Genomic DNA, 12,326 nt, shown 5'->3' with positions numbered 1-12,326 from the left:
CCTGTTTTGGAAAACCTGGAGCACATTTGAGAATGCTGGAATCTGCATTTCCCTAGATTGCAGTCCTAATCAGCCTCCCAGTAAACGTAATTATCTTTGTTCTTGATTAGGTTGATTTTCTTCTCTGTCAACACAGGGCTCCTGCCAGGCTCACCTGGGATTAATGCACATAAAACCTTGACCCCATGTCTGGCCCCAGTAAGTGCTCAATAAATGGCAGTCACTGTCCCTCTGAGTGGCATCATAATCCCCACTGGAGCATTCCACTCGGAACAACACCAATTCCTTCCACACTTATGTCACCTGTAAAGCCACTTCCCTGCAGCTTGCAGCCAAAGGCACTGTCAGTCAACATCAAATAACATCAATCCTTTGTCCAAGAGCAAATCTTGAGAGCCCTCGGCCTCTGAGGCCTCCTTTCTCCTGCTTAAACATGGCCTCCACCATCAACCTGGTTGCAGACACTCTTGCCCCACAGGCTGCGGACCCACTCCAGCCTGCCAGTGTCCTCCCTGTTCCTCCAGCCCTAAGGGTCTGCCTGGGGACTCGGCCAAGAGCTGGCAGGGCCCACAGCAGCAGAAAACCACACGCCCCTTGGGCTTTCCCCAGAGTGCCCCAAAGGGAGGGCGGGGCACACTGGAATTTGTTCCCCCACCATCCCTCAGTGTTCCTCAGGGGTCCCTCACCCTCTGCCCACTAATGTCAGGTGTAAAGTTTCCAACTGATCGGCTTAAGATGTCTTGGACAGATCTGGAAATGGTGAGATCTGTATCCATCCCAAGGACTCACTGATTGTGAAAATGAAAGCTACTGCCTGCCATTTAACTTGTAAATTGTATCTGCCTTTGCAGAAGGGCCTCAACTCTCAAGGTTTCGTTTGGAGGAGAGCAGACACTGCTAACAAAGGAAGTGGCTTGGTTCATGAATACCCGGGTTCTGCTAACTCCTCCAAATGACTAACAGGAAGTGGAGTCGGGGTGCCACTCTGTGCTGAAGTGTGACTGCTGATCTCTGATCCGTCCTTCTTTCTGACCAGGGTGAGAGCAGGTCATTTTGTCCCTACCCAGGACCTCACCACTCTGGACTTTGGAGTGAGGGATGGAAAAGGCAAGAAAACATTTTGTGCCATGTTAGGAAATAAATACAAAGTCTCCCTTTGCTTGTAAGTGAGGAAACTGAAGCGCAGGGAGGAGGATAAACAACTTTTCTACAAGATAGATTGATGCACTCCGGTAGGTGGATAGGTAGGCAGACAGACAGTAGGGAAATCTAAATTCTAACCTCTGAACACAACACTGCTTTCCAAGCAAATGGTAAATGTTTATTAAGTATCTATCCTATACCAAGCACATATGCCATGATTTTTTATGTTTTATTTTTAAAATTATATATATATATATATATATATATATATATATATATATATATATATATATTAGTTGTAGGTGGATACAATACCTTTATTTTATTTATTTGTACGTGGTGCTGAGGATCGAACCCAGGGCCTCATACATGCCAGGTGAGCACTCTACTGCTGAGCCCCAGCCCCAGCCCTGCCATGATTTTTGAGATACTGATGGGAACATGTGCTGTGTGCTAGGTACTGTTGTGGGCACTGGGGTTAGAGTGACAGGTAAGACAGGCCAAAGCCTTATCATCTTACTTGTATCTACTCATTCATCTTCATGCCAATGCTCCAGGGTGTTATCCTCCATGTAACCTACAAGAATCTCACAGAGAGGGTCTGGAACTTGCCCTTGGCCACACAGCCCTGGTGGAGAGTAGATTCAAACTCAGAGCAGAATCCAATGTTCTTGTTTCCCTGACCAGCCCACTGCTGATGTCACCCTTTTTCTTTTGTTTGTCACAGTACTGGGGACTGAACCCAGGGGCCCTTCACTACTGAGATACATCCCAGTCCCTCCTCTTTTATTTTGAGACAAGGTCTCACAAAGCGGCTGAGGCTGGCCTTGAACTTGCCATCATCCTGCCTCAGCCTCCCAAGTAGCTGGGATTACAGGCATGAGCCATTACACTTTCCTATATGTGTGTGTGACTTGATGATATCCCGTGTCTCCCTCAGCCTCAGAGAGGGTGCAGACTGAGTCCATCGTCAGTACTGAGCTCCTGGTGCCAAGAACAGTGCCCAACCCCTGAAGAAGCAAGATCATAAACACTCATTGGACTGAGGGATGTGATTGGATTTGAAGGACAGGTATGCCCCTTCTTCTGGCTATACGCCTTGAATTTCTTGGATTGCTTCAAGAGATGCTGACCAAGCCGGCTGCTAATTTGTATTGCAGCTGGCCAGCTGTGACCCATGGGGAAGCACTGGGTCCTCCTGGGGGCCCTGCCATTTACTGACATGTTTGAAAAAGAGAGCTTCAACCAACACCAGGTGTTAATAGAGTTTCGACAAGTGGCAGTGTCAGGGGAACAAACACAATAACACAGAGGGAGAATGTAATTGCCTGGAGCTCACTTCAGACTGAGCAGGCTCTGGAGAGCCTCCACTCCAGGGGAAGACAGAACCAGCGCAGGTGCAGGTGGGCCCAAGGGCACTGCGCACATCGAAAAGCGCAGGCAGTGTGAAATGTGGGGCGTCTGGATCCCGATGTCACCAGGGAGGGCCACTGTGGAGACCCAGCAGCAACCCCAGTTCAAACCCAGGCATAAGCTGGCCAACCAGGAGGCAGCAGAGCCACAGCCCAGGATGGAGACGGAGGAGGGGGAGGGGGAGGAGGGGCAGGGGACCAGCGCCTGAAAGAGCCAGGTTCTGAGAATACCTCCGGCACTGGGACACTTCCCCAGGGCTTTAGACAACCTCGTTAACCCTCAGCACAATTCTTAGGGTGGGTACAGCTGTTGCCATCTCTATTTTACAGAAAAGGAAACTGAGGTGGTGTGGGATGCAGAGGGAGCCAGGGTGGCAGAGAGGAGGGAGCTGGCCAGATCCCTCCACAGGCAGCCGTGGGAGCACAGCCTCCGCGCTGCGCCTCCTGTCCCTAGTGGAGATGCACTTGGTCCCTGCATGCTGCTAGCAGCTTCAGTCCCCTCTTGGGTGGTGACAACCACCTTCTGGGCAGAGTATCATTGTGCTGTCTTTAGTGAGGCAAAGTGACATCCCCAGCCCACAAGAGAAGAGTTAGGATTCCCCGGCTTCTCTAAACCAGTGACTCACAATAAAGGGTTATTTTGGGTCTTGGAGAAAGTTTGTCTTTGTAGCAACTTGGAGTGAAGTGGGGGCAGCGGGGCTCCCAGCACCCAGTGGGTAGAGGCTGTGGGGGCTGCTCAATCCCTGCTATGGTTCCACATTGTCTGAGTGTGTCCTGGAGGCTGAGGTGCTGCAGGCTGGGTGCCAGGGTGGAGTAGTAAGAGTGCTGGAAAGAGCTACAGGCCTACAGGGAGGTGGTTAGATCATGGGGGCGCCACCCTTGGAAATGATTAATGCAGTTCTCATGACACTGCGGTTTGTTCCTGGAAGAGTGGGGGTTATAAACACAGCCAGATGGCCCCTGCCTGGCCTCTGGCTTCCAGTCTCCTCTCCACTCTGTGGCACCAAGAGGTCCACACAGGGGCTGAGCAGATGAAGTCACCCCATCTCAGATCTTAGACTTTTAGCCCCTGAAACTTTGTGCTAAAACATACCTCTCCACTCTCTTTAAGTATCCAGCTTCAGGTATTTTGTTATAGCATCAGAAAGCAGAGTAACATACCATCCCACACCACACAGGACGGCCCCATATCAAAGAATCCTTTGACCCAAAACATCAAGTGTTCAAGGCTGGTCAGTTCTGCTCTAAAGCCTCTTGCTGGAATTCTACTGCCTCCTTTCCAGTACTCCTGGAGGATACAGAATACACACATACACTCACACACTTTACACACTCCTGAATTCACACGCACCCCATTGAGTTGGAAGAGGGGCTTTTAGAACAAAATCCATCCAATCAGCTCCCTACCCCAAATGCAGCGTCTCCAGCTGTTTGCTGGATCCTGTGCATTGGGATAGTAGAGAGAGGAGAGGTGGCTTGGGCGTCCTGCAGTTTTCATGAAATTGAGTGGAAGAGACAAAACAAACATTCAGGGAGCAGGGAGCTGTCTCAATAATGAAGTCCAAGCTGCAAGCCCCACAGCCTGGCTCTCGGGGGAAAGGGAGCCCATGGGGGGAGTGAGGCTGGAGGGCAGAGGAAGGGCGAGGGGAAGGACTCAGCAGCCCCGAGGTGGGAGGCTGACAGAGCAGGGAGGGGAAGGAGAGGTTGGGGGACTCTTCATGGAGTCCCTGAGGTATCACCTGCAGAGGTCCAGCATCTGGGGAGAGCCTCTGTTGTGTTCTTATGGGACCCAGCCTCTCAGCAGCGAGGAGAAGAAAGTGGCAAGATGAAGACAAGATGAGGCGACTCAGTCCACCTGAACCTTACGAAGCCATCAAAACTGAAAGAGCTCCTCCCCTGCCCAAGTGTCCATCTGTCCACTCATCCATCTGTCCCATCAAGCACTGCTGCTGATGCAGCCCCTGCCCCAGGTGGGACAAAGAGACGAGGACATGGTCTTGCTGTCCTGGAGCTCACATTCTGGGGAGGACCCAGACCCTGCCACCCAAAATGCAGAGAGCCGCGACGGGTGGTAGCAGGAGCCACCTAACATCACCCAGAAGGTGACTGCTCCAGTCTGGGAAAGGCAGACGTGAATGCCAGGGATGCTCTCCGCTGCCTCCTGCAGGAGAGATCCCCACGGGCGCAGGCATCCTAAAGGCAGGTGCATGCTCTGGACCTGAAACTAGCTCTCCACCACAGAGCAGAAGAATCATTGAACGTAACTGATCTGGACAGGTTATAAGACCTGTTTCTGATTCTTGGCAGCTCCTGAGTTCAGGAATTCATACCTTGGGCAGAGTGCCACAGCTACCAAACTCACGTATCTACTGGACCAGTTTTACAAGATAGTGAGTGGGCACACTTGGCCAGGCCCTCCTGCTTCATGAATGGGGCTCAGTTAATTCATAATGCACGACTCACATGTGCACGCCTTTGTGAGAAGACAGCTTATAGCTTCCATTGGCCTCTCCAGGGGACCAACTGTGAGGATGATAATTAGTTTCTCTGACCTCCCAGAACACTGTGATTGCTTTGAGCTGGATGGACTCAGAGTTAATCCCCAGCAGAGCTCTGACCTCTGGCAAGAGTCATCCAGTAGAGGAGAGGACATGCAGTCACAGGGCAAAAGAGACCAGGGGCTATAGTTGAACAGGTCCCCCAAAATTCATGTTAGAAACTTACACCCCAGTTTCATATGTTAATGACATTTAGAAGTGGGACCTCTGAGAAATGAGCAGAATTAGCCATGAGGTGGCCTTGTGTGGTATTAGTGCCTGCTCTGTCTCCTGCAGACTGTGTCCACCATGTTGCCATGCAGCAGGAAGGCTTCTTCAGACATGTGCAGGTGCTGGCACCCTGCTCTTGGGCTTTCTGGCCCCCAGAACCACCAGCTAAATAAACCTCTCTTCTTTGTAAACTTCCCACTGGGTGGCGTTTAGTTATGACATCAGAAAATAGGCCAAGGCCAGAGGTGAAGAGTGACCACCCAGATAAAATCCCAGGGGGGAGATGTGTTTTTTAAAGTGCCTGCAACAGGCTGCATCCCCCTCAGACTGGGGAGGCTTCTACCTCAGCTTCCTCTTCTCAGATGAGATTAAGGTTCCCACCTCCCAGGGTGGTAGAATATCAAACCATAACACAGTCTCTCTAAATGCGCCATTCTGCAAAAGGGTATTGATGGAAATGTTGGGGACGCCTCAGATCCAGGGTTAAACTAGAGAGAACCTATGTGCAATTCCCATTGTTCTAGCTGTCCCCTTCAAAAACGCTGGGGTCACCCTTGTCCCCCCAGAACCATGTCCTGTCCACGAGGGACATCCCTTTTGCTGCGCTACAGCACACACACCCAGAATGGAAGCCCATCCTGCACCTCCACCGCCCCCTTCTCAGCGTGGGCTCTGCTATCTCTGATCTAGGCTATTACAGCAGCTGCCTAATTGCTCTCCCTGCTTCCACACTAATTCCCTTCATTATTCATCAGGAAACTGCTAGAATAGTCCTCTTACAAACTAAGGCAGGTCGCTCTATGATTCTGCTCCAAACTCTGTAATACCCCATTCCCCCTTCCAGGAAGAGTGAAAGCACCTACCACGCCCTGCTCCATGTGACCTCCCCTCACAGAACCCATTCCTCCTATCTGCCCCTTGCTCCCCTAATGCAGCCACCCTGACCTCCCACAGAGCCCTGCGGACCCTCCTCAGGATCTTTACACAAGCTCTTCTTTCTACCTAGGACACATTTTCCTCCTGCCACTCCCTACTGCCACTCCCAGTCAAGCAAGGACAATCCCACTTTCCAGGAAAACACTCAGGACTTCGGAGTACAGGGATGCCTCTCTGCTGCAGCCAAACATGCCAGTCAGCGTGCACCTAGGCCTGGCACTGCACCACATAACCCAACCCCACAAACACCTGCTGAGTATCTGCTCTGTTCAGCTCTGGTGCTGTGTCCTGGGGATTTCATGCAAGTCACATTGTCTATCTATCTGTCACACTGTCCACCTGTGTCTCCTTCCACCAGTCTAGTCCAGACTTTGTCCCAAGGGATCACGTGCTGTCAGGGAACCCTAAGTCCTCTGAAGAATGACTAGGGAGAGGTCTGGAAAAGGGTCCCTGTTATCAGTCATGTTATGCCACTGAGACTCCTAACCAGTGCAGAAGCCTCAAGTGTCCCGGTTGGGTCAGGGACAGGGATGACTTTCCCCATGCAGAGTAAGACTTGCACAGCTCAGGAACTCAACCTGACAGCCTTTTAATTCCCACCAACTAGGGGAAGTGAGAAGCCCGGAGAAAGTGCCTGTGAAGGGAACATTCATGCTGTCTCTGCCCAGATGCCCCTGGAGGCGGGTGGTGGTAAGCATCGGCATCCCTGTTGGCCAAACACATGCTGCAGAACACAGGCTGTGGCACCGTGGGTAATTGGCTATTAAATTAAAGGCTGTAAGCTTTAAAAACAACCAAGGTCCAGAAGTGAGCAGAGCGTGATGGTGACTACATTTCCTGTCTCAAAACACAGCGGCAATATAACGAGGCTTATCTCAGGAGGAAGCAGAGCTGAGAAAACAGTTTTTTCAAGCTCATTCAAATCCTGACATTAAGGGCAGGGCAGGTTGGCCACTGGTTTCTGTGGCTTCTGTATACCTTCCGTGTACATGGCCTTAGGATGATCTCCTCATGTGGACTCCACCAGCAGCCTCCCCAATAGCCCCGAGTTGTAGAAGCATCAGAAAGTAGGAGTCCCAGGCACCCAAGAGTGGCAGCAGGAAGGAATTAGATTTCCAATCCACGAGTTTTGCTGCATGATACTAATTTTGGGGAACCAGTCCAAAGGTACAGTCCATGTGGCAAAGAGGGTGGATGGAAAGCCTCCAATATGATGGGCCCACAAAGTTCTTTTTTTCCCCTTCACTACTAGTACAAGTTCCAAAAGGGCAGTGCCCATGCTAACCTGATTCCAGTATCTCAGTGGCTAGCAGAGTGCACACAGGAAATGCCCCACAAATGCCCAGAGAATAAACAGAGAAGGAGTGGAGGATGGATGGAGTGGTTAGTGTGTGGAAGGTGATCTCCATCCCTTCTCATCTGTTGCCTTTGGCAGCCAGAGCACGCACGGGTGCCTCTGGGTGTTTTCCATGCATACTCTTCTTGTGCCTTTGGAGAGAGACTGAAGAAACCCTGGCTGGGGAGTGACCTAAGGATGCTCCTGGCTGCCCACCAGAGAACACCAGGCAAGGACAGAAGCCAAAAGCAGGGTGATATGTACACGCCAAGGAGTACCAGAGCTTGCCAGAATACCACCAGGAGGTGGGCGAGAGCCACAGAACAGATTATCCCTCCTTGCCCTCAAAGGAACCCACAAAACCTCACCAAACCCAGGGACAGAGCCACAGCTGGAAACAGGTTGTACACAGAAGACGTTTCTGATCCGTAGGGGATCAGAATGTGCAACCCAAAATAGGCCACCTTAGCATAATGGCTATTTTGTGCTAGAAGCAAATGAGAATCAACAGTGCACAAAGAAGTCCTCCTGGATCTTCCCGTAAAAGAAGAAACTCCTAAGAAAAAGGAAACGGGGACAGCCATAATGCCCTCTCCCAGGGAAGTTCAATGACCATGAATAAATCAGAAAGTTGGCTGCCCTTCCCTCCGTCCTGCAAGGAGAAAGTTCTCATCACTGACCAGAGTCTCAGGCTGGGGGTGTTAAGATGGTGAAGGCTGAAAGGCTTTTTTTTTTTTGGTGGTGGTGGTGGGAACGGGGAATTGAACCCAGGGGCACTCTACCACTGGGGTACATCGTCAGCCCTTTTTACTTTTTATTCTGAAACATGGCCTCGCTAAGTTGCTGAGGCTGTCCTCAAATTTTTGACCCTCCTGCCTCAGCCTCCTAGGTCCCTGGGACTGCAGGCCTGTGCCACAAGGACAGTGCTGATTCTAGGTGAACTCTGCTAGGTCAGCCACCCAGGCAGTCAGTAGACAAGTGAAAGTGTTCTGCTCTTCCCTTCTAGTTGGTGTCCAGTACTTGTCCCTCTCCTAGTTAGCTATGTTAACTTCTTACCAGTGATACTCTTGCTTGGACCTCAGTGCTCACAGGAAGTCTAGCCTCAGCGTGGCTCTCACAGCCCCTCAAAATCTGGCAAAATCTGCTTTTGCCACATCCTCTCCAAACACCCACTAAAGCCAAGTTAGACCACTTCTTGTTTGACCCACATCTTACATGCATTCCAGCTTTCTGCCTTTGCTCAACATGTCCCCTCCTAGATGCCCTCCTGGCCTCTCCAGAGGGCCAGGTGTCTGCATGCAGGTCATGGCATTTAAGGGTCAGCTCCAGTACTTCCCTGTCATGTGAACTTGGGGACCCGTGTCTTCTTCCATAACAGCGCTGCATCAGAATGAGCTTTGCAAACTTGGCATGCAACATTCCTATGGGAATTGATGTCCTAAAGTCGGTGCTGGGTGCATCACTGACTTGCCTGGTTCAGTCACTTACTAGTGGAGCCAGGCACACTCCTCAGTGCCCCAGGCTTTACCTCATTCCATCCTCACAACAGCCTGTGGGACCGCCATCACTCCCCAATTCAGAGACAGAGCAACTGGTCATGATCAGATCGCAATCCCCACTTCACACATGAGCTTCTGAGCCCACACACCACTCCTCATGCAAAAACGCACCCTTTTGTCCTCTGAACTCACACTGCCTCTATCACACTTGTACCCCAGATCTTCTCACAGCTCTGATGGATCACATGTCACGGCTGCAGCAGAAAGAAGAAACCCTGGCTGGGGAGTGACCTAAGGATACTCCTGGCTGCCCACCAGATCATGCAAGATAACCAAGAAGCATCCTCCTCAAAAGCCCCAGTGGAGAGCGCAAGCAGACACCAGCAGCCCTGTCCATGAGACCACGGGAGGGAAAGTTAAATGTCACCTGTTCTGAAGAGATGGCAGAGAGAGTTTGTCTAAGCACCCACCACACACAGAGAGAGCTCCAGCTCTTTATCTTCCAAACCCCCATATACATAGATTCTCAAGTGATCTTCATAACACAATGGTTTGAAACAGGAAAGTATCAATGTCTGGACCAAAGTGAGAAAGGTAAAATAGAGATCCATCTGCAAAGAGAGATGGGTCAGAGCTAGAACCTGGCTCCCTTTCTCTTGGCCACTTGCTGGGTTTTCATGTTGGATGACCTGTCCCCATACCATCACAGCCTGAGCCTCCCTTTCTTTCCCTTTTCTTTCCCCAGGGCTCAGGGTTGGAGATTGCAGTCACTGATTCTGCAGAGAGAGGAGATCTCTTCAATGGGCAGGTGCCCACCAGGTGATTTCTGACCCTCATGTTTTCATAAGTAGGTGTGGAGAATATCAGCCCTCCCACCAGATCCAGAAGTGGTGGGGGCTGGGGCCTGACAGTGTTAATCCACCCAGGCCACACTGGCAGGATAGCTTCTGTCAGGGAGGGTGAGAATCCTCCCTACTCCATCATTGAGCCCCCTCCCATTCTGTGACATCAAGTTTCAACTGGGCCCAAAGGAGACAGTCTAAAATAAATATTGATGACATTTAGGAGGGTGCTCTGTACCTGAGTCTTCACCTGAGGCACACGAGACAGATGCCCTGGGAAGCAGATGCTGTGATGAACCCCACTGTATGGACAAGGAAGCCAAGCCCTGGAGTGGGTAAGGAGAGGCGTGAGGCTTAGGTCACAGGGCTGGGGAGGCTGGAACCCAGGCTCAGGCCAGCTGGCACCATAGCCAGGATGCACACCTTAGCATGAGCCTGTGCAGCAGGTTTCTGCAGCCCCTGGGCCCTGTGGGAACACATTTTGCAATGCTCAGTCTCCCCCATGAACTCCTCTAATTACCCTGGAATACCAATACTGTCTCTGGCCTGTGGCATGACTCCCTTATCTTTTGTCCCCCCAGCCTCCCTCCATGCTGGCTTAAGCACAGAACTGCTCAAGCCCTGCCTGCTCAGAGCCCTCGGTGGCCTAAATGGGGAAAGCCCAGTTCCTCAGCCGGGTATAACCGTGGTTTTGTTATTCCCTTCCCTGCACGCTTCCAGAAGGTGAAGATGCTACCAGCTCTTCTTGCCTGGATGTGCTTTCTTCTTCCTGGACCAGCCACACTGGTCTCTTCTGGACCACAGAGGTCCCTCCACCCACATGGCCTGCCCTAGTTAACAATCTCCATGGTTCCCAGGGTAGATTGTTAGCCTGATACCCCAGTTGGAAGGGCCAGAGAAGCCCTGAAGTTAAAAAAGGGTCTTGATTGAGTCTAGTTCAAATTTCCCATTTTAGAGACCGAGAACTTGAGACCCCTGGAGGCTAAGGATCCTGTGTATTCTTTGGATGGGGACTATTCATCTATGCCCTGCAGTGCCTAGTGCCCAGTATGTGGATGATATATTTGAGCTGTCAGAGAGCTTCTCCAACAGTGGCCTGGGGAACCCCTGCCTCTCCTTGCCCAGGGCTGGGGCACCCAGGGCTTTACCAGCTGAAGCGTCACCTCTGCCGCGTGTCTGCCAGTGGCCTGTGTGGCAATCTCCAGGGCACTTTTTAAGTTCACACTCAAGTGTATGAGGATTGCATCACCCATTACACTTAGAAGGAGCCCCAGTACCTGCTGCCTCCCTTCCCCCAGCTGCCACTTCCGCCCTCAGCTTGAGGCTGAGGCCTCTGGGAGCTTAGATGGCTGAAATTGGAGGGGCTGGCTTCTGAGTTATCCCCAGGTCCCCTGAAAGGAGCTTCCTTCTCCAGAGGCCGTGGGCTGAGTGAAGGATCCAGCCCTCCCGCCCCACTCCCCAAATGTGCAGGGGCCCCTGGATGCTCTGCCAAATCAGGGGTCACCTGACCCAGGAGGAACAGGCCCAGCAAAGGGCAGAGGGAGGTGCTTTGGACAGGGGAGGTAGAGGGCATCCTGGGTGGGCTATGGCAGACCTGGGGGACAGCGGGGCTCCCTCCACCCAGCAAGTGAACAGATGGAGAAGGCTGAGCCTGGCACAAGGGAGCAAGCAGCCTGCTGGACACCACCTCTGAAGCTCAGCAGCACTAAGGAGAAAGGGCACCTTTGGAAGCCAGAGTCATGGGCAGGTGCCCACCTTTACCCAGACCCCAGCCTCCCCTTCATACCCGCAGCCTCCCCTTCCAGCAGGCAAAGGGAGCCCCTGAGCCCTGGGGCCTCCAAGGGCGCCCCTGCCCTCATCCAAGCTGCCAGGTGCCATAAGCATCTTCCCACGTGTGGCTCTCCAGCCGCCTGCCCATTGCCCAGCTTGCACACCTACCCACACCCTGCCGCTCCTTGTCAGTTTTGCGCCAGGGGGTCATGGCTGGGCCGGGGTGCCTGCCTGCGGGCCTTGAGTCCTCCGTGGGGAAGCCAGCAGGAGTGGCTAGGCGCTCTGCTGGGCCCCACTTCCTTCCTCTTTTCAAACTCTCTTTCAGGGCCCGCCCTCCCAGCCCTCCCCTCCCTGGGCTCCCCGCTCCCTCCTCCCTACTGTCCTCCAGCAGGGGCACCCTAGGCTAGTGGCTAGAAGGCCTCTTGCAAAACTTGGGGGTCCGCCCCCAACTTATCTCTTCCCCAAGCGAGTGGCCAGAGGCCAGGTGGGCACCCGGGGCCATGGGGACCACCTGGGCTGAGAGGTCCCTGATTTCTGAACCAAATGACTGAACAGACACTTAGCATGAACTTTGCTGTCAGATCTGGGTTCAAATCCAAACCAAAACAAATGACTTCATG

General features: G+C 52.3%; 1 protein-coding gene across 1 annotated transcript in view; it reads right to left on the bottom strand.

The window, feature by feature from the left end:
* Dock2 (dedicator of cytokinesis 2) overlaps positions 1 to 11,957 on the bottom strand; it is a 402,443-nt gene extending 390,486 nt beyond the window's left edge. The window contains exon 1 of the mRNA XM_077797775.1: positions 11,875 to 11,957. Within this exon, the coding sequence (XP_077653901.1) occupies positions 11,875 to 11,917 (43 nt within the window). The 5' untranslated portion in view covers positions 11,918 to 11,957. The remainder of the gene's footprint in view (positions 1 to 11,874) is intronic.
* Positions 11,958 to 12,326: the final 369 nt, after the last annotated feature.

The sequence above is a fragment of the Urocitellus parryii genome, chromosome 1 (genome assembly GCF_045843805.1).
Source record: "Urocitellus parryii isolate mUroPar1 chromosome 1, mUroPar1.hap1, whole genome shotgun sequence".
NCBI lineage: Eukaryota > Metazoa > Chordata > Mammalia > Rodentia > Sciuridae > Urocitellus > Urocitellus parryii.
The sequence above is the reverse complement of the archived record's forward strand: the minus strand, read 5'-3'. Positions and strand labels throughout refer to the sequence as shown.